At 36.6% G+C, this 23,267-nt stretch overlaps 1 protein-coding gene across 1 annotated transcript; it reads left to right on the top strand.

Moving 5' to 3' along the window:
- Positions 1 to 3,336: 3,336 nt before the first annotated feature.
- Positions 3,337 to 23,236, top strand: arid5a (AT-rich interactive domain 5A). Its single transcript, XM_081350057.1, has 8 exons — positions 3,337 to 3,427; positions 7,201 to 7,289; positions 16,049 to 16,214; positions 17,383 to 17,435; positions 19,298 to 19,395; positions 19,723 to 19,876; positions 20,745 to 21,965; positions 22,214 to 23,236. Exons 1-7 carry the CDS (start codon positions 3,424 to 3,426, stop codon positions 21,921 to 21,923), a joined length of 1,743 nt encoding a protein of 580 aa, XP_081206183.1. The 5' UTR covers positions 3,337 to 3,423; the 3' UTR covers positions 21,924 to 21,965; positions 22,214 to 23,236.
- Positions 23,237 to 23,267: the final 31 nt, after the last annotated feature.

The raw sequence follows: 23,267 nt of genomic DNA, 5'->3' as shown, positions 1-23,267 counted from the left end.
CATTGGATTCAACGGAGAAAAGTGATGTCAATTAGAAGCACTCACTTCCTGATGGCTGAGCGACTGCGCAGACTCAAACTGAGCTTGACGACGTAGATGTGACGTGAGCAACCCGTCTGTCTTCTAGTAGATGTGCCGAGAGAAATCTGAATCATTCCCTTCCGAAACTTGCAGAGACGGAGAGTGTGAGTAGGAGCTGTCCATGAGCTAGCAGCAGGAGCAACTTATGCTAAGTATTCTGATTAATTATTTTGTCATTTTGCCTCCACGTCCCCCCGATTGCCCGCGAGCTTCTCCTCCTGTCCGTACGGTAATCTCTCTACTGTGCGACAGAGAGTCACGTGGTTATGACGTAATAGTTAGCCTATTTTTACAAAAACTGCTTCTACAGGGCCATGACGTAAGATACAAGGTAATGGAGTCTTTTATAAATTTTTGTGTTTCTTTAGAAATAAATAATGGACAAATGGAGTCTTTAAACGCCTCAGATGTAAAGTTATTCGCTGTCAAAGTGACGCCAAAATGAATGGGAGTCAATGGGATGCTAACAGCAGATGATGGTCTGCTAATCAATGGCGGCGCCCAGGGAAGCTTCAATGTTTTCCAAAACATTGGCCCCCTGGTTTTGATCGGCCCCAGGTGGCTGGTCCCAGTATAAGTCATACACCTCAATGTAGTCTAATGGGACATGAGACAAACAATTAAATTACACTTCAAATAATTTATTTTCAAAAAATGGTTTCTATCATTTTAGGTATTTTTTATCACGCTGATGTAAATTTGTGTTCTTAAAAAAAAAAAAAAAAAAGTTTGGTTTTTAGTTATGTCGTATTCACACTGCACGATTTTAGGGCCGATTTTCACTCACCGACAGATTTAGCTCGTTCACGCGAGTGACAATCACACAGTGTGAATTATCAAAGACGCGATCTGAGAGAATCGTCGACAAGTCGCCGACGCCCGTGAGATATTTGACATGCTAAATATCTGGACCTGTCTGTGATTCACAATCCTGCTGTGTGAAAGTGTTCTGACTGATAATGACATCGGCGATGACCTACAGCCAATGAGAGAGCAGGATACAGGACAACGGGAAGTTCGAAGAAAAAATTATTTATTTATTTACCTCCAACTTTCTTTGCAGAACACACAGTCCTTGCTCCCCGCGTCTCCCCAACCATTCCCTCCTGCATAATCTGTATAATCTCCTTTTGAGCGCACAGACAACTTGGATCGCAAGCTTCTTGCGGGCTATTATTTTTAATAACAATACCAGTCTCGTGGAGAACTTGATCTTGTGTTATTTCCTTATCACTTCTCACACGTGTTTGGTTGTGAAACGTAGTTTGTGGACCAGACAGAAGTTGTCGGCGATTCTTCCTATTGTAAAGTCATGCGATATGAAACACCCTGTCGCCGATCCATCGTGCGGTGACTGAATAGATACCCCAGTTAGTCGTGCAGTGTGAACTCGGCATTAGCTATGTGATGCTATAAAAACGGGAATGTGACGTCATGATTGACAGCTTCTCTGAGCGAAGTAGTCACTGAGGCGCCACCAACTAACGTTTTTTTCAGGAGGTGATTTCTACATTTCCATAACTTTATTTCACATCGACATGAGTTGTTCTTCAGTAAACTGTAATAACCGGTTCGGCAGAAGTGTGGGCGGGGCCTTGATAGTGTTGCCACATTGGAAATGTCCAAGTATCGTATCAGAAGCTTATTATCGTATTTGGAAGAAAATTATCGTACACGAGTCAAACGTACAGAATACAACTATTTATCTAGACCAACAACGTTTTGACACAACCTGCAAATTACTTTATTGCTATCAACCTCAGCTTGGAAACAACTGACCTAAGCGCAGCGGCAGGAACGTTAACTTGTGCGCGTGAGAGAGTCATTCTCCACGATGATTGGCCGAGAAAACGTAACGTGAGATGAGATGGAAAACATATGTACGTTCTCCTCACAATCATGACGGTAGAGGTAGGATCCACAGATCAATGAGTACAGAAGCCCAAATACAACAACCATCATTTAAAGTATCACAAAATTTTGAAATTATCGTAGCCTACATTATGGTATTTTTTCCCATTATTGATCGTACAGAGGTCAAAATTATCATACGATAATTATCGTACGTCTGGCAACACTGCTAGCGCCAGTAATTCTTTGTTTTACATACAAACTGTACCAGAATGCCTTGTAGCCTATTTGTTGTGTACTTTTTGCATTGTACTTGCCTGTAGCCTAATGAACTAAATCAAATTAAAAATATAAAATACATATATTTGGCAGATTCTGAGGACATTGGCAGCATCACTTTTCTACAATGGAAGAGAGTGAAGGTGCGTCGCCCAGGTTATTTTACAGTCTATAAGACCTTATGCGCCAGAGAAACGAGGGCGCCGCCATCTTTAGAATATTGTCTTTGAACTTCCGTTTTTGCGGTCGATCTGTATTTCTATGGCATTGCTGTACAGGAGTAATTAGCTTTTGAAGTGAATTTACTTAATGTAAAGTTAACGAAAGTTATCATGAGGACTGTAATGTTTAAAGCAGATGACTAAACAAATGTCAGTCGACCGGGGATATTTTAAAACGAGCCGTTCATTAATAAACACGCAGAATCGCTGTGAAAATACAGACCGGAAGTCAAAAGACAACAAGCGCAGCGCTGAAAAGGGGGAGGGCTACATAAGGTCTATAAATCTCTTCAGTGGGTTGTGCTGTTATTTTATGTGTTTTCTTGGATTGTTCTGCTGATGAAACACTGGAAAAATATCTTTCCAAGAAGTTTCAGTTTGGAAAAAAAAAAAAAAAAAAAAAAACCTCTAGACAACATAAGCTGTGGAAAATTATAAGTAGGCCTAATAAGTAATTTTGATTTTCTTTTATTTGTCATATGTTTCACATATCATATTCCATCTGATTTGATCTTCACGGACACCTTAAAAGCCACATTTTTATAGATCTTTTATTTAGGTGCAAAATTGTTACACAATTATTGCCACACATTAGCTACTAAAATTGTTTATTTTGCTCTTTGCTTCCATAATCAAAGTTTTGAAAATGTGATCATTAATATTTTTCACTTTGGAGATTGGGGTAAAGAGTAGAGATTCAATACAAACCCCAAAGGTAATATATACTAAGAGAGTGAAATAGCCTATATAGTGCAATATTCACGCGAAGTGGCATTTAAATAAAAACTCGTGCAACAAAACTCAGAGTCCCAGAGTTCCAGATGCTCGAGTGAGGAAGTGACTGTGTGACCAATGAGAGGCGAGCTCGAGAGTGACACTGATGTGGAAGCGCGTGCTGAACACTGAGCTGTCAATTACTGTTAAACAAGGACAGATAGACGTCAACACACGCTCCTGAAATTACAGTCTGTGGACGACGCACTTTTCGAAAATGGGTAAGCAATTATATTACTATTAAATGTTGCTATCAATGCACGATAACTTCTTAATGTGTATTATTAACACGATTACGGTACATTTTAATGCTTTTAAATGAGTTTTTAACAAGAATGAGGATGTCTGTGAACTTGTTTTCTAGACCTTGACAGTTTTCCTTAAAACAAATCAGATCTAAAACCAAATCAGGTTTTAGATTTAATGCCTAATTCATAGATTTAAGATATTATCTTCACTGTGCAGAAGTGATCGTGTGCTTATTAATACATGGCAATACATTTTAACATTTGAAATGATTTGGGAATTGAAATAACGATACGTCTATTGACATGGCTTAAAACTAACTATACCATTACCATTATATACTATATACCATATTGTTACTAGCACGTTTTTACATTGCACTTAAGTAATCTAATGTGTGACTAATATGTTTCAGTTTCAAAAGTAACCATTTCTGAGGCACTGGTACTCTAGTTAGTTTTTAATAATTGTTATAATTTGTTATAATTGTTTTTTGTTTTGTTTTGTTTTGACTAGTCTGAATGGTAAAAAAAATGGAAAATAATTTAGTGTATAAAGAATTTTCACCCAGAAATCGCAAGTAAGCAACATGGTTGCCTTAAAATTTTGAGTTCACTGAAATTAAAAAATTGAGTTAATACAAAGGAGATTGGTTTAATCAACAGAAACTAAACAATATTATGTTATCTGAACCAAAATTAATTATCTTATTTGATTTTACAGTTTAAGTCGTTTCAACTTAAATTTCATTACACTGACTTTAAAAATGAGTCGAATCTTGTATAATTTATAAAAACAAGTTGAAAATGGCTTAACTTGTTCTGATGAGTTAAAGCAATGTAAAACCATACATTGTCATAACTTATTGATCATATCATTTTTTACAGTGTAGGAAAGTTCGCAAACAACAGCGAGTAATATAATGAATATTAGCCTAATGAATGGCTACTAGTGAAAGTGAAAAAGATACTACTGAATTATTTAGAAATAAACTCCTAGTAAATTAGTCACTGGTTTTTTTTAAAGACTGGTAAGTGGCTTGCCATCGCTATTTCTGTCATTTTAGTAATTTGAGTGACAGTAATAAGGCCTATATATGAGTAACCATAACAAGTTTTGCTCTTTGAGGAAGTGGTTTAGAGAAATAGCAACACATTGCTGTTGAAGCGTAAAACCCCTGATCCGATATACTGACAGCAAACTGATGAAAGTGAGCCTGATAAGCCTAATGGCACAACATACACGCTTTATCAAACATCACACACATTGATGATAACTATTCAGCGTCTGACGTCGTCATAACTCCTTTGTTGAGTTACATTATGATGTTGCAATGGCTTTGTTTTTGAGACGGGACAGATTCCGGGATGTGACAGATTCACGATCAGAAGAAAAGCCGCAGGTTAATCTTAAAGACTCCGTGTAATATCGCCCTGTAGTTGAATGATGAAATCGAGGTCCTATCAGCATCATCCTTCCAGAAAACAATGCAGAAGTTGCTATCGCACCAGTGATAATATCAGTCGAACTTGTCACAATGTTTCTGCACTGTGGCTCAGAAGGGGAAGTGGAATAACAGAAGGTTGTTCAGTGCCCTGGCACCGGAAGCGTCTGAAGCCTCTCTGGATGTTTCAGACACACAGATACGAGTGTGTAGAGTGGCGAGGAGGCTCTGAGAAAGGGAAGTGGAGACTTTGAGGTAGAAGCTGCCCAGAGCGAACATATAATTCAGTGGTTTTGTAAATAAGATGTTGTCAGGTGAGCTGAAGCGATGCTTGAGCAGCGATGGCTTGATATGCTCGCTCGTGAAATTTGATAATATTTTGTGTTTCTGCACCGTATAAAAAAATGCATATAAGCATTTAAAAAAAGGCCGTATGTTAAAACACACACACACACACACACATGATTGACTTGGTGAATGCATGCGAGATATTGACTTTATTATAATCTTGAGGATCCGTGTCAGTTTTGTTAGACAGCGCACAAAGTTTTTTTTTTTATATTCGAGCAAGTATCACAGCTGTGGTTTATGCATACAGACAGGAAGTCATGTTGTAATCATGTGGTTTCATATTAGAATGTTCTCTCTCTTTCCCTCTCACACGTCTATTTAATTCAACGCTTCTAATTCAAAACTTTCATTTTATAGAGCAGACGTGCTGTACACAGAGCGAGGGGTGCTCAGTGTGTGGTAAATTAGCCGCTTGTTTTGATATTTGAGGTCATTGGGATTCCCGGGATTGATGTGATTAAGGTGTTGTTAAAGTGTTAGTTCAAGCCTGGCATCATTTACTCTCAATCATGTCATTTCGAGCCTGTAGGACTTTCTTTCTTCTGTGTGCAAAAGAAGGCATTTTGAAGATAGTGTTGTTGTTGTTGTTGTTGTTGTTGTTGTTGTTGTTGTTGTTGTTGTTAAATAATTGTCTATTTCTAAAATTGAAATAAAGCTGAAATAAAATATAAATATCGGATGAAAAAACTTAAAAGAAAATTAGAAATGTTGCCTTGGCAGCTAATTGAATTAAATAAGTTTAATTACTAAAACTGAAATAAAGATTAATTAAAGCTATATATATATATATATATATATATATATACAAATCTAAAACTAGAAATATAAACATTAGATGGAAAAAATTTAAATGGGCAAGTAACTGAAATAATTCAGTTGAAGTACTAAAATTACTTAAACTAAAAGTGAAATAAAAATGTAACCTAACCCTAACCCTAGCTATATAGAAATATAAAAATGTGACAAAATATAAATATAACATAACCTTAAAACTAGAAAATTATAAATGTTACATTGGCAACTAACTGAAATATGTAAGTTGAAGTTGAAGTACAAAAATACACTAAAATTACACACAAAAAAAAAAAAATTAAGCTATAAATATATATATAAAAAATGTCACAGAAAATTATGAACAAAAAAACTAGAATACTATAAAATTCTAAATGTTGTCTTGGCAGCTGCCTGAAATAAATGAGTTATTACTCAAATTAAAACTGAAATAAAAATTATTTGAAGCTATAAATATATAAAAATGCTACAAATAGAATTTTTTTTTTATTTATTTAAAAAAAAATTACTAGAAAATTAGAAATGTTACATTGACAGCAAACTGAAATAAATAAGTTGACTAAAATTACTAAAACTAAAAGTGAAATAAAAAAAATTAAAGCTATATAAAAAATAAAATAAAATTAAAACTTGTTTGTAAAAGTGACAAAAGACATAACAAAATTACTAAAAACTCAAACTACAGTGAAAACTGAAAATATAAAAATAATAATTCAAAACATGAACGCTATGAAAGCATATAAACAATAAATAACACTGTTAGAAGAACGTTTCAGCAGTTTCTGCTTATTCACTGAAAGTCAACATGTACTTTCATTGTATGGGCATTTTTTTTCTTTTCTGTCCCACAGAAGAAAGAAAGCCACTCAGGTTTCGGTTAACGATGATCATTTTGAGTTGAAACTATCCATTTTTGAGTAATCATAAAGTTACCCCAAGCATGTTATAAATTCACCTTTGCTTTGATGTGGTTTTTCTGAGAAAAAGGACTCTATACTAGGTTTTAAAGTCAATCATATTCATAAAAAATGGCTATGTATATATATATATCACCTTTATAAAGGTGATCAGTTGGCTTGCTTTCTCGATATCAACACTGAAAGTTGTGGATTCTTTAGATCGTTGGCGTGTGTGTAACCAGTCTTGTGGGCTGTGTTTCAGTGCTGGACCCTCGAGGAGAGGTCGAATCTGGAGAAGCAGAGCTTGAAGACTGTGAAAACACACAGAAGGAGCTCAATTCACCAAACCAGGTAAGACCAGCAACCTCCCATGATTCACTCATCCTCCTGTCACTCCAAGCCTTTAGACACATTTCTGAGAACATTTGCTGGTTTAGCAGAGACTATCATATGACTTCAGTCCAATGCACTATTTTTATTGTGGTTCTGTGGCAAAGGCTGCGTAACAGTTCTCAAAATTTCCGCTTTTGTTCCACTGAACGACTAAAAGCATATGGTTTTGGCGAGTAAATGACGATTACTGTCCCTTTAAGGCGTGAGAAATCATTATCTCCCAAACCGTATAACTGTAAACATGAATTGGAATTTGCATGGTAGTTTATGTAAATGTCACGTAACTGATCCTTCTGATGTTGCTGAAGTGCAAATTTGCTTGTAAAAATAACATCTCACTTCCCCTTTCGATCTAATGACTGTTGCCAAATTGATTTCTGGTATTGTTGCAATATTTCGGTTACTGAGAATGCTGATGTCAGGAACAGTAGTTAGTCACATGGCATCTGACAGATTGTCCATTCGACTTTCATTTTGCAAGAAAATACTTCTTATTTTTTGCGTCGTGCACTGGAAAAATCAGTGTCCCAGTGTGTTGACATGCATTTACTCAACAAGTCTTTGCTCCCCTTTAACAGTTTTCAGTTCTTCATTTCTCCAGTACATCAAGTGAATAAGAGAGTTTTGAGTAAAATGTGGCTTGTGTTTAGTCATTTCTTTTATGCTACACACACACAGACAGGCATATAAACAATGGCAGATGTTTTTTTTCTCTCTCTCACACACTTCTGGTAATTGAAAACAGCGTTTGTATGCTAGTGCAAAGATGCATCATATTTCCAGGGTGGCGTCAGAAGTTGAAAGCCGTGTGGTTTTGGTGGCGAGCGCTGGCCATGCCACTGCGTCTTCTTCTCCTTCAGCATGTAGAAACTCTCATTTTGAGAGTGTTATTGACACGTCCGCTGCAGACTTTACCCACGCACTTTTCCGAAATTTGAATGGTGGAAATGTAAGATCTGCGCGTCTCTCACAGCAGGGGCTGTGCTACTTTTAGCCACAGTTCGAGAGGGACGGGGGCTCACGCGAAAAAAAAAAAAACCTTCCTGTTTGAAAGTTAAGGTAGCGTCTAAGAGCTAAGCTCTTCCCTGTTGCGGTCTTGATATGACTGTATTAAATTGAGCGAGTGATCTCATGTTTTTGTTGCATATCAAGTGCCCTCAATAGTTTGATGAGAGCACGTTTCAAACATGTTGATGTGCATTCAAGCATTACCTTTTGTTAAATTTGTGGTTAAAAATGACTTTGTAACATACAAAGGAGAAAAAATGCACTTAATACACATGATATATACAATGACTCTTACAAATAAAGATTCCAAAAGGGGATTTTCTCTGCGATGCCACTGAAGAAACATTTCTGGTTCACACCAAGAACGATAACTATAACGATAACTGTCCTGCGGTTGGTATCGTAAGGCCAAAAAATTAATATCTCTGTATTTTTTGGTTGAATGGGGATATACTGTATTTATCTTGATATTTTCTCTGTTTTTCTATTTGGATGAAAAATTCTGTTTTTATTTTGCAAAAAATGATCATTTCACATCCAGCCCAATGTTGTCATACAAACAATGTTCATATTGAAGGCTATGAAAACTAAAAATAGTGTGAATGTAACCATGCAGGCTATTTTATATAGACTATTACATGCAAAACAGGGTTAAAATCACATTACATTTTCACATCATTACAACATTTACAATTATTTTATTTTTAAATTCACTAAACTAAAAAAATGAAAATAAATAAAAACAAAAAATACATTAACCTACATTTGAAGAGTTCAGATGCAAAAGCCTCTAAGTGCATATACGTAAATATACGAGCTTGATAAAAATGATCATTCTAGAAGAAAATTTCAGATGGCGCTTAGAGGCTTTTGCATCTGAACTCTTCATTTGATTTCCCCATTACAACAGTCACTTTACAGTTACTGCTATCATAAAAATACACTTACTTGTGGGTTTATAAATTGTATGATATGGCACATTTATTGTTCAACAACCAATATTTTAGCAATATATATAAACAGTATTGTCTCATTCCATATCGTTTCTAAAAAATATATCGATATATCGTACAAACTCGATATACCGCCCATTCTTTTACATTCAGAACGAGTTTTAGAACTATATCTTCATCATTATAGTTACCGTCTTTGGTGTGAACGGCCCCCTTAAGAACTATCCAGTGATTCCTTTTGAAAGAACCATTTTCTTCCTTAGTGTGAATAACATGTTAATAATTGAACAAGTTAATAAGTTTTTAAAGAACACTTGAAATAGAACAGGATCAGTAAGGCGGAGTTCGAACCCGCCTTTTTCTGAACTTATTCTTCTCCGCATATCAGCTCGGAGAGGCCTTTATTATAAATCAAAATTAAGAAAATATGCAAAAGGTGACAATAAAGGACCTAAAGGTGATTTAATAGTGGGAATGAAGTGTTTATCGGGTTAGGGTTAGGTGTATTTTATTAGGTTTATTAGGTAATTAAAGGAGGGGCTTAAGGGATGTAGGGACAAGTAGGAAACATCATCCATTTATAAATACAATCAAATACACTGAATATGTTGTATAATATACTACACTAATTATAACTTAACTTAATACTAAAATAATAACTTGAATGACTATTCACCAAAAGAAAATACTTGTATTGCTATTTTCAAGAGTGTAGAGCAGAATGTGGGTCAAACTCATTAACATATTTCTCTTGATTAAAAGATATTTAAACATTTATTCCAAGAACGTCTCTCAACGTTATTCCTCGAAGCTGGTTATTATCAGTGTTGTCAATATAACAGGAAGTGTTTGGGTAGATGGCAATCAGATAAATCTCTACATGAAATTTCAGTAAAGATGACTCAATTCAGGACAGACTGGAGCTCGGTTGTACCCGTAGCAAAAAGCATGTGTCAGTGTGTTTGCTCTGTCGTATTCATGGCTGAAGCGAGGGAAAGAATGAATCAGACTCTTTTTAGATTGCCCCAGCTTTTGGGCCTACATACATGTATGATATTATTCCCTTTACGGGAGAGAGATTTACACTTAGGCCTATGTCTACTCATTTCGGTACACTGAAAAGGGGCCTTCTTGTCTTCTATATTAGTCAGAGGTTAGAATAAAGCCCTATATGCTCAATATTAGTCATTGTAGAGGCCTTGTTCTGGGAAGAAGTTACCCTCTCTGAGGAACTCTATTCAGTGTGAAACTTACTGACTGAACATTACTTTGGCAGCAAACGAACACAGTTCAACCACCAAAGTCATCAAGTGGAAATCCAAAGCTTTCTGTGCGCAATGCACTGGGGAATTTCTCTTCTCAAGCTGTTATGAATGGTTTTTGGTGAGTGATTGTGATTGTGAACAAATGCTGTTTCCAAAAATTGTTTCCGCAAAAACAAAAGTTTGAGCTGGTTTAAGATGAGCTGTGCCCGAAACTAAGACCGGCAAACCAGCTTAGGAATGAGAAAGGGCTCATATTATTTACAAAACTTATTATTTATTATAAATTATTTATTATTTATGATTTACTTTAGATATTCTAGAAAGTAACTTTGCAAATACATGTCAACTTATTCCACCTAACAGTCCACTAATACTCTTAATAACTACTAATTGACATTTAGTTGCAAAGTTAGGTAATACTTTATTTGACAGTGTCCTTGTTAAATATCGTTACATGTACGCACCATAGTAATAATTATGCAGTAAATTATTCATAATTACATGCAACTATAACCCTCAACCAAATCCTAATCCTACCCTAACCCTATAGTAAGTACATGTTGTTGTAACATGTCAGTACTTAAATATATATTTACACTGTAACAATGACACCTTTAATAAAGTGCAACCAAAATGTCAATTTATAAGATTATTCAAGGATCAAAGTTCAATATAATGACCATTTTCCACCCTGTTACTACTCCATCTTTAAGACTTCTCCATGTAAATGGACTCTTTAATAATTGGCCAGTTTACAAAAGATGAAATTCAGTAAAATCCTAACCTGCCCCTTTAACAGCCAGTTAGCCACAATGTATGTGCCAGCTATGCAACTTCTGAAACAATTAGCTTGCGTGAACTGATTTTCTGGAGTTTACCAGGGAGCTTTAAGTCACGTTCATTTCTGCATTCCTTCACTCTTTCGTTTCTCACTTGCGGCCTGCCCTCACTGTGGGTCATTGTCTTGTATTTCTGCGGGTTAGCTTTAGCACTTCCACTTTGGCCTGATCAGCTTATAGCACTTTGCCACTCAGGGTGAATGTGCTGTTTTTCTGTAGATAACATTCACTTACTTCCCTGTTTCATCAGGGCTTGTTCCTTTCTGGTTATGCAAGAACATCTATAAGGTGTTGAGGTGCCACAAATACACTGCGAAAAAGCCCAAGCAACATTACCAGTGCAATGATGTAGTGATTATTTTCACCAACAGAGGGCACTGCGAGGAATACTGATTACTTTGCGCCGCTTTATTAATTATGAAGAACTTTACCAGCACAAGAGCAGAGCATTTATACTAGCTATTCATGTTGAAGTAATACTGTTTGTATGTGTAATCGCTCCTACTTGACCCGCTCTGAGCGGGATTCGAACCTCTATGTCTATGATTCGAACCGACGCTAACACGGACGTTAAAGACCGCAGCCGCTAGCTAGCATCAATTTTTCAGGTTTACACGCACAGCTCTTACATTGTGTCCTAACCATAGACTGTAAAAAAATATGGACGTAGTGTCCGTGACGTCACCTGTAGTGTTTCTGAAGAGCATTTTTTACCACAAAGTGGGCGGAGCCGGCCGTCGACATCTTGGCCGCACGTCACTCCCAGATAAACGAAAATGTGCAGCGAGGCGGATTAGCTGAGGTGACGTGACGCTAACAGACAGCAGACAAATGTTAGTGGTGACATCAGCGGCAATCCACCTGTCACTCAAATGGCCACGCCCTTAATTATGCAGAACTTTAAGGCTTGATATAATTTAAACGGATGAGTTATATAAATATTCAACCCCCCTCACAGTCGTGATGAAGGGCAAAATTAGCGATATAGACCAAAACCACTTTTTGTACCAGGCTGTAAACACATTTTTTTCTGCTGTAAAGTTGGGCATTTTTACATGGAGGTCTATGGGATTGACTCTCTTCTGCAGCCGGTCTCTAGTGGCCAGTCGATGAACTGCAGTTTAACTCGCTTCTCTGTTGGATTCAAGAGAGAGACGGGAAGGTTGCCGCTTGGTCCTAACCAGACGCGATGCGATAAGATTCCAGCGACAAATCATTTGTCTGTCCACACCAGATGTGACACGACTATGAGACGCGATAAAGTCAATCAAAAATCACAGCCAATCAGAAGAGAGTGTGGGCGGAGTCTCTCGGCACTCGCCAAAAAATAGATAAGTACTTAATCAAATTCGTGAATATTACACCATTTTAACATTATCAAAATGAGTGAGTGAAACAATCTTTGTCATAGAATGCAGTTAACGTTCTTGTTTACTTTTATTTATTTTGAAGATCTGAGGTGAATTTTCCATTGTCGCTTTCAGTACGGCTATAAAAGACACAAAATGATATTTAAACTCACATAGTTTTCAGTCATGTCATGTGACTGGCGTTATAAAACGCTTAACGTGAAAAACACTTAAACTGCTTTAAAACAGATATTAAATGATCAAATTTGGTAAACAGCTTATTAATGATGCACACTATATACAGGCGATCAGATGAGCCCAGAATATGAATGCAACATGCTAAATGGTTCGGCGTTTTCCTTTATTTATAACTGTTTTCTTGCATTTATGGGTTCATCTGCTCACCTGTGCATGGCACACATCATCAATAAGGTCTATTTTGAATTTGGTCTTTTGATATCACTGTCTTTCTAAACGAGTACTTAGTACAAACCTGGTAAAAATTACTGGATATGACATAATTTGAAAACTATGAATTAGGGAGAGTAAAGCAAGAGCACACTCATAGATTTGATAAGTTAAACAAAAAGTAATTAAAAAACAAATATACAGAAATATTTTGCATCCGTTTGTTAGTTCATAGACAATAAGTTAGGTTTCAATTTCAGAAATCTGGTCACCTTATATTACAGACATGGATGTTGCCCTATATCGTGCTGTGTTTCAAGGGCTGTGTCCCAATTTTCACCCCTTATCCTCTTAAATAGAGCATTTTTTGAGGCGACAGCTGTTTGTAGTGGTGTCTGAAACCATAAACATTTCCTGAAAACTTGTGTTTTGGTCTATATTGGCCTTGATTTAGGCAAAAAAAAATTGAAAAAAGAAGTACGCTTTTTTACATACTTATACAAAGAGTTTTAATATGGAAATAAAATCATTTTAAATCAGTATGCTCATGTGTAAGCTGAACTAAAATACACTTTAATGTCATTTCTATTGAAACTTGTGTCATGTTTTTAATTATGTTGGTAATTACACACTTGTAATGATGACTTTTCAATTTAGTACATATATTAACTTTAAATTAAATATCAGATTTATAACAAATCAAAAGTGCCTTAGTATGTTAGTCAACACATCAAAATAGTTGTTTAGCATGACAAAAGTTTATTAAACATAGTTATTTAAAATGTACTTGAAAGTAAAGCTTTTAGTTAAAAAGTTTTAGTTAAAGCACTCAAGTGGGCTTATTTCAGCAATATTATATTATCTGCATGTACAGTTTCTTTTAAATATATTTTTAAGATTGGAAGTACAGTACAAGTGTTCATTGAATACTATTACGCACAGTTTATTGCACAATGTCTTTTGATCAAATTGTATAGACAAGAGCGAACTGAGGAACACTTCACTTTTTTAGTATAATATACAGTCAAATAAAAAAATATTCAGACACCAGATATAATTTTTTATATATATTTTTTTTACTAGTGGTTGCAGGACACTATAGTTCATTTTGGTTAGTGAGGATATCAAAATAAAGTAAACTGAGACATATTATACCCAATAATTCTTCATACAGTGACTACCAGTAAAAATTTGGGACCAAAAATTATTGACTCTTTGACCTGAGCATGTTTTGCTGAAGTGTTTTTTCTTTAATTGCTAATGTGACCTTTTTACACACAGACAGAACAAAATGAAGCATTGCTTGGTTATGGGTTGACCTAAATTGGTATTATCTAATTGTGTAGTTAAAATTAACAGCTGACAGATATTCAACATGATTCATCTGTGAGACAGTCAAAACCAGTGAAATATCAACTGGGAGTTCTTCTCATAATTTATTACCATTTTCTAAACTACAGCGAATAAACTGTGATAATGTGAGAAATGTTGAAGGTGTCTGAATACATTTAGTTTTGACTGTATGTACATTCATACTTGTGATTTCCAGCAGAATCTCTAACTCCCGCCCTCTCTCTCTCTTGCAGTAATTGCACAGTTTCTCATGTTTGCAGCACACGAGTCTCGATCATAGCGTGGAGAACAGCACTAGTGCATCTCTCATTTGTGAAAACCCCACCAGTGGTTCGGTTTCCCTTCAAACAGGATGTCTGGTTACTTATTGAAAGTGGTGGTGAAAGCCAAAGCTGTTGTGTTTTCAGTCTCGCACTCTGAATATGACTGGAGTTGCATGAACACCTATATCACCTGCAATTTTGCATGAGGCTTTGAGAAAATGAATCAGTCAGTAGGTTTATCAGGCTATTTGTGTGAAAGTGAAATTTGAAGGTTGTTCGAAGCACAATTACGCCGCTTCCTGTAAATGACATAAACTCTCCCACATATATTCATATATTGCCTGCTGTATATCGTGTACAGTGCACATGCATACTGTATATTTATTGACAGAAATTGACAATTATGTGAAATAGAAAAATTCCCAATGCCAGTGAATCTCACAAAAACACGTCTATGTCGCGTCCATTTCGCCTCTTTTTTTACATTGTTGACCATTTCATTTTCTCTTAATCTTTCACTTACCCTGATGTGTCTGGAAGTTTATTTTTTTTAATTGATTTATTTTTTATTATTATTAATGGTGATTCTTATTAAATTCTTATTACTTGAAAACTAATAGTTTTAAATCAGTAAACAAGCAATACTGCCATCATTTACCATTTGAATATATGTTATAAATAAAATGCATAAATAAATAAAAATACAGTAAAATACAGAGTATATAATAATGTATAGTAATTGTCATAGTAGCTATGTTTTCTTCCACCTATTTTTATGCGCATTTTGGGATATCGCATTAAAAACGCTGAATGGAAACGCCAAGATGCGCATAAATTCGCTCAATTGAGGCGGATACATTTTTGATCTGATGACAAAACATGCGCATAAACTCACATTTACTGAACAAATTATGTGTGAATAATAAATTAAATGTGACTTTAACTGGAGTTAAACCGGCGAAATACGAAAAATATACGAAAAAAAAACCACATCGGAAACTTACATTTTTCTTAGTGATATTTGGCGCCAGTTTATCAGGAAGTGCCGATTTTGTACTTTTCCACTCGCTTGATGGAAACGGTGCTTTATTCGCAAATGTTTTATGCGATATTCCAATTTTGTTCGTGAGTTCTCTGGATGAAAACATAGCTAATGTTCTAGAATAGGCCTTGTATTCCTAAAATATTCTTCAAGCAAAAGCACCCAGATATTTGTTGTATTTCTTTGGACAATTTTCGTGATTTTGTGTCTTTTAACCATACACCGTTTTCCCACTAGACCAGCATGGAGACGGAGAATTTGGCATCCACCAATAGCAGTGACGAGGCTTCCAGAACCGACCAATCGGAGAGTGAAGAGAGGACATTTGTGACCAATCTGTACTGTTTTATGAAGGAAAGAGGCACGCCGATAGAGAGAATTCCCCACCTTGGCTTTAAACAAAGTGAGTCTGAAAACTGTTGCATCTCATATAATATTATTTAAATCAGTGCTTTTCAGCTGCTTTTGCTTTTGGCATTGAACATCATGTGGTAACCCTACACCAAAACCTCAACTTTCGACTCTCAAAATCATGCAAATGTATTGAATAAATGTAAATGTATTTCTCTCTCTCTCTCTCTTTCTCTATATATATATATATTACAAAGAGCTGCTTTAGCCCAATGATATTCAAAATTGCTGAGAATTTAATTTCTTAACTCACAAATTCACCTCACAAAACACATTTGTTGTCATCATAAACCATGTTTAATACTATATAACTAATTGCATTTTATTATTAACATTTAGCACCAGTTGAGAACCACTGATATAAAAAACGGTCACTTTCCACAAATACGGCGTGCCAGGACATTTTTAAGCATTAGAGACACAAACTACATGACTTTTGTTGTGAAAATTCTTAAATATTAAACATCTTAAATTAGTCTTGATCTTCTCAACTGTATCCAGCCATTGAAATCATTAGTCTTAACTCAGTCCCACATCTTGCATGAAATCTCAAGTCTCTCTCAAATCTCTTACTAATGTAATAACAGTAAAGTATGCATAATTACAAGCAACTATTCCTTAACCAAACCCTAACCACAACTCTATAGTAAGTACATGTATTTAATTAATATTACACAGTAATATTACTGAGTAACGACGTCACCTTAAAATAAAATGTAACCTCTGAATTTTTACAAACATGGTTCTGTTGACTGCATTTGTCAAGCTCAAACATGCAACTCTGTTAACAATTTTAGTGTAAAAATATTTGTTTATTAATTTGGTTCCATAATAACAAGCCAGAACTGAGTGAAACTGCATTTAGGCTAAATTTGCAGTCCTTCTAGCGTTGTTTTTATTTCTATATATGAAATATACTACATATATTATGTATATATTATATTATGTATATAACATATATTATATTATTTTCAAACTGTATTTAGCAGTGTTTCAGGGCTCCATACCTAATATAAAATGAATAGATAATAAAAAGCGCCTCCTTTTACTGAACTTTTGTCGAAACACTAAAATGACGTGTGCATTTTTGCATTTTTCCTCTTTGTGGGAAGTGCATCTACATATCACCTTTGATTTTTAAGATTGTTTCTTTTTTCCAGTCAACCTGTGGAAAATCTACAAAGCTGTGGAGACTCTTGGAGGATATGATGCGGTAGGTGTCCTCGAGCAAGCAAACCTTTCACAGCCCGTTGCTGCTGGTCTATCTCCCCCATCTCTCATTCATGCCACTGATAGCACTATCTCGTCGATATATTGTGCAAGTATGCCAACTGGTATCCGCACCAAACGAGGAAGTTGAGAAGCAGGTCATGCATTCGCCTCTTGCTCTTGCAGAGTGGAAACTATGATGGCTTTAGGTCACACCATACATACAGCAAGTGACCGTTATGACCACAATGAGAATAGGGGTCCATCCGCCACTTTGCTCTTTATGTCCAAACCTGCTTCTACAAAGCTTTGTTCTCACCCTCAAGTTTCCACTCACTCTAAGGGTGCTAAAGTGTTTGTAGTTTAATAAGTGTGCGTGTGGTCAGTAAAACCGATGTCTGTTTGTGTATAATTTTAGCCTTGGTCAAAGAGGGTCTTGTTTTCTTTGTGTGAATGGGGTCTGGGAGTGGAAAGTTTGACCTTGCACTCTAAAAAAGAGTCATGCAAAGAAAAAGAAAAGAAAAAAATGCCATTATTGCATCAGACAAACTTTATTCCAGTAACACATCTAAAATGAATGTGTTTGCTGCCTCTAAACAGACACTTCAGAGGACTGACACCTGCCTATAAAAAGTACCTTGGTCATTAACTGATTTAGCAATGTGTCAGGCAGTAAGAGTGGTATTCGCAGTGTAAAGCTGAAACCTTTATCAGCCTGTGAAAATAAATTTGGGGTATGTACTTAGACACATATGAGGCAACCTCTGAAACTAAGCAGTGAGTAATCATGAAGTTCCACTATGACAAGAGCTGATCGGGCTGATAATGCAATGCATGCAGTACACAAACTGTGAAACAAAATGCAAGAAATATAAAACGAAATTTCCCTGAAATTAAAGGCGTAAAGGCTCATATTACACACCATACAGCGTCTGTATGGTGTGATTTGAACAGTAATTATGTTGAAAGTAGCCTGTATGGGCAGATTGTTCACACGATGCAGGCGAATGCTTTGTATTGTTTACATGACGGATGCACATTCTCATCCTTTTTTTCTGTTAATTATTACATTGTTGGGCTGCGTGTCTATTTTTCTGAAATGCATCAAGCTTTATGTTGTTGGTTTGATTGCTTGTGTCACATGAGAAAATAATTATTTGTCTACCTGATGTAGTAGATATAATTTGGGTGTTGTTTGGTCTTAATGTCAGATGTTACTGACATTTGTACGTTTGTAATTTGTACAAAAAAAATGTGAACGCACCAGTAGAAAGAACGAGGGATGCACCGATATGAAAGTTTTTGCCGATACCGATAATTCTTCATATTTGAAAGCCGATAGCCGATATATACTGGCTGATAAATCTAAATCCAAATTTTGACAAAAAAACAAAAAACAAAAGTTCACCGTTAAAAGCCATGTCCCAAACACACAATTATGATGTTCTCATTATAATTTTATGTAGCATATATGACAGAGTTAAGCTACTCATGTCGCACTGAACTGTATTTTCCTTTATTTAAGTGATTTCAATCATAAATCAAGCAATTCAAAACCATCATGTTGAACAGTGCACATCTGAAGTGTCTCAGCTGAAGGAAATAATATATTAAGATATATTCTTATTGGGCATACAACGATATCATTAAAAATTAACATATATCGGCCGGTATGGTGTTCGATATATTGTGCGTCCCTAGAAAGAACGTAGAAATCACTTTTATTATGTGATGTGTGTTGTGGCCTTGTCGTTAGCATCTGTCTTGTAGTTGAATCAATGTGAAAGAAGTATCACTGAAGATTAGGCTGTTAATTCAGGTCTGTTTTCTGCTGAGGGTGTATGATAACGTTGTGTTTGCTCACAGGTAACACAGCGGAGGCTGTGGAAGAATGTGTACGACGAGCTGGGTGGGAGTCCGGGCAGCACTAGTGCCGCCACATGCACACGCAGACACTACGAAAGGTAAACACACTCGCAATCGCAAACACATATAATCATTTGAGGTGTGTAGGACATAACTAATGATCTTTGCAACGGAAGTGAATCAATCAAAACTAACTTTAGCTGGACTTCTAGAGCTGCTCTTTCCTATTATCACTGTAAAGCTGCTTTAAACAATCTATATTGTTAAAAGCGCTATGCAAATGAAGGTGACTTGACTTGGCTACAGTGCAGAATGAGAAGTTGCAATGAAAACTCTTACAAGAAAGACTCTAACTCATAAGATTCAGAGCACGTGCGTTGACCGCTAGGCCATTACTCCAACAGTACATCTCTTTCTTTGTGCAGATTGGTGTTGCCCTTTGAGAGGCAACTGAAAGGGGAGGAGGACAAACCACTGCCACCCTCCAAACCTCGCAAACAGTACAAGAGGAGCCCTGAGAACAGGGGAAGTAAGCCAGAGAGCAAGAAGAAGAGGAAGATGGAGAGAGAAGAGTGCGAGGTGAGCGGCAAGAAATGCACTTCGATCAAAGAAACTCTTTGTCAAATGAGAACTAGTGAGAACAATGTGATGACTCAAACAGATTGTTGAATTGGTTCATTGAGGTGGACTGTCTGAAGCAGTTAATGGAAATTAATCTAAGGATGTTCGTGCTACTTTACTAGTCTTGAGACAAGGAGGGATCACAAATCAAGTCTTAAGGAAACTTAGATAAAAAAAGTTTGTCAAGACTAACTTTAAGTTGACCTGAGAAAGCCGGACCAGAGAGTTTGAAGTTTAAAGTAGTTTAAAGATAGATAGATAGATAGATAGATAGATAGATAGATAGATAGATAGATAGATAGATAGATAGATAGATAGATAGATAGATAGATAGATAGATAGATAGATAGATAGATAGATAGATAGATAGATAGATAGATAGATAGATAGATAGATAGATAGATAGATAGAAATAGTCAGATGATAGATAGATAGATAGATAGATAGATAGATAGATAGATAGATAGATAGACAGACAGATAGATAGACAGATAGATAGATAGATAGATAGATAGAGAGAGAGATATAAATAGTCAGATAGATAGATAGATAGATAGATAGATAGATAGATAGATAGATAGACAGATAGATAGATAGATAGATAGATAGATAGATAGATAGATAGATAGATAGATAGATAGATAGATAGATAGATAGATAGAAATAGTCATGATCCAATCATCCAAATAAAAATGATCCAATCATAAACTCTTAAGCATTTGCCTATTTAAACCCAAAAAAGCGACTTTTAGTGCATCTCCAAACGTCCTGTGTGACGATGTATCAATCTGCTCCTTGTCCTGACGCATCTCACTTTCGTTCTCAGGAGAGAGGCATGTGTTCCCATCCCAGTTCATGGATGCCATCCTCCGACTCTGATCAGCCGGCCACGGTTCCCGTCCACGGTCCCAGAGAGATCCCACTCCTTCAGACTCCCATCCCGGCTGGGGTAATGTCTCCCTTGGAGAAGAAGAAGCGAATGGCTCAGGCTAGCCTCATTATCTCTGCTTCTGGCTCCGTGGAAGATGGTACCGAACTGGAGAGACCCTCCGTTATCCAGCTATCCCACTCTTCCCAGTCTCCCGCTAACCCTTCCTCTACACGCACCCGACACTCTTCCGAAGGCTCGCCGCTTCCCGTCTCCTCTCCGTCCGGCTCCTTGTCCCGAAGCCCATCTCCTTACTCGGTCTCATCCGAGGACTGTATAGCAGTGACGACCCAAAAGTCTCCCATCAAAGAGACCGAAAGTAAAACACCTTCCCGTTTGCCAACTCTTCCCACATCCAAGGCCATTAGCGCCGGAGTTTGCAAGCCTCTCGGTTGTTACCCCAACAGCAAAGAACTCGCCAACTATAACCACTACCATTACCGGGAATACCTGCAAGCTGGCCAAACCCATCCGGAAAAGACTCAAAGGAGTCTTTTATGGACCTCGGATGTTAAATCCGCCACCAGACTTGCATCCCAAAGGCTTCCCTCGCCTGTCTACACCAAAGCCTGTTGGGTTCCTCACACCTCAAGCTTCTCGAAAGTCTTACCACGTGATCCCTGTAGGCTTCAACCCACTTTTAAGCCACACATGTCCTATCCCCAGCACCTCCTAAAGAGGCCTAGCACCGATGAAGCCTATTTGAAGAAGATCCAAGTGCCCTCTCAGCATCGCATGACGACAGACAGAAAAGAGAAAGGAAAAACTATGTTGCCGAAGCCTCTTCCTACCCAGCAGTACCTCTTCCACCCCCATGCCAGTTTATCAATGCCCTACATGCATGAGAGATCCCGGGGAGAATTATCCGAACAGTTCAAGGCTCTTCCATCTATTCAACCTGTACTTCTTCCAACACATCTAACAATACCTAATGCTCAGACCCACTCTATGCATTGTCCACCAGTGGGCACCCCCTTCCCTGGGTCTTATGAGGCTTCTTTGTCCTCCTATCCTTACCCGTTTCCAATCTGGCATTCACCGGCTGGGTACAACATGACTGGCCTGCAGCCATACTGAACTGTTCTGAAACTACTGATCCTTATGCTCTAGACTTCTATTGTGAGTCAACATGAAATCAAAACTGAACCTGTTTTTTTTTCTTAATACATATTTTAGCCATATGATTCAAAGAAAACAATGTCTTAAAAATGTAATAACATACTCAGAGAAAGTCCCCCTGTGGTGAAAATCAAGTTTTTAATTGTTGTTTATATGTGTATGTGGTGTTTTTAATATGCTTTAAGACAAACCATGTGTAAATTCATAAGTCGACACCATTGCTGAGTGTTTTCTCTTTAAAACTGCAGTGAACCAAAGACTCTGAAAAACGCGGTTTGAAATCGCTGGTGTTTCTGACGTCACAAACTACCTTGTAACCAATCAGATCAACGTGTGATCGTCAACCAGTGGATCTCTGAGCTGAGTGAGTGAGTGGAGGCGGGGCTCATTTGCATATTCATAGAACCACGAATACTAAATGAGGCAAGGGTGTCGAGTTACATTCAAGATATTTTAAGGCATGATTTTTTTTCAAAGAAAAATTGTTCAAATATGTCATTTTGGTGATCAAAGACGAGTTTTAAGGGATAAATGATTGACTACAGGGGGACTTTAAATTAAACCAACGTGAGCTGGCTGTTTCATTTCCTTCACAAATAACTACAAACTCTGATGTGGAACGTTCAAGTCCATTTTCATAATCAAGTTTCAGGATCATTTTACAAGAAGTAAAATGGGTTGTGAATTGTTTCATGTTGATTTTAAAGACTAATGCCAACTGAAAGACTGAAAAGAAAGAGATGAAAATGAAAGATATGAGGAGCGTCACTTGCAGAACCGTATTCATGGAGTCGATTCCCAATGCACACACAATACTGATCAAATCTATCAGTGAATGCACTGTAAATCGCTTTGGATGACCAAATGCTGTTAAAATGTAAATGTTACCTATGTTGAAAAGTTTATCCACATAGCTATATCTGCTAAAGAGAATAGCTTCTTAGCTGAAGTGGAATAAGTGTACACAATCTTTCAAGCCATTCATCTAATGAATACAAATTACTTGTGTAAGATTCAGGGTCCAGAGTAAATAATCAATATTTGTATATTTTTACCAATCATTACCAAGGCTACTCTGTCTCAAATTAGAATTTTCATACAAGGGAAAATCCGTCCTTTTGTTTTATCTTTATATCACAGTCTCAAGGTACTTAAGCACAAGATCCATGTGTTTGAAAAATGCACCAATAATGTGAACAATGTCTGCAATGTACAATTGTATACTGAATGTAAAAAATATTTTTGTATAAAATAAATTTGTCATGATCATGTCAGGTCTTTCCTGTGATGTCAATGAGAAAG

This window comes from Scardinius erythrophthalmus (assembly GCF_964197995.2).
Source record: "Scardinius erythrophthalmus genome assembly, chromosome: 20".
Taxonomy (NCBI): Eukaryota; Metazoa; Chordata; class Actinopteri; order Cypriniformes; family Leuciscidae; genus Scardinius; species Scardinius erythrophthalmus.
This window is presented reverse-complemented; position numbering and strand designations above follow the sequence as displayed.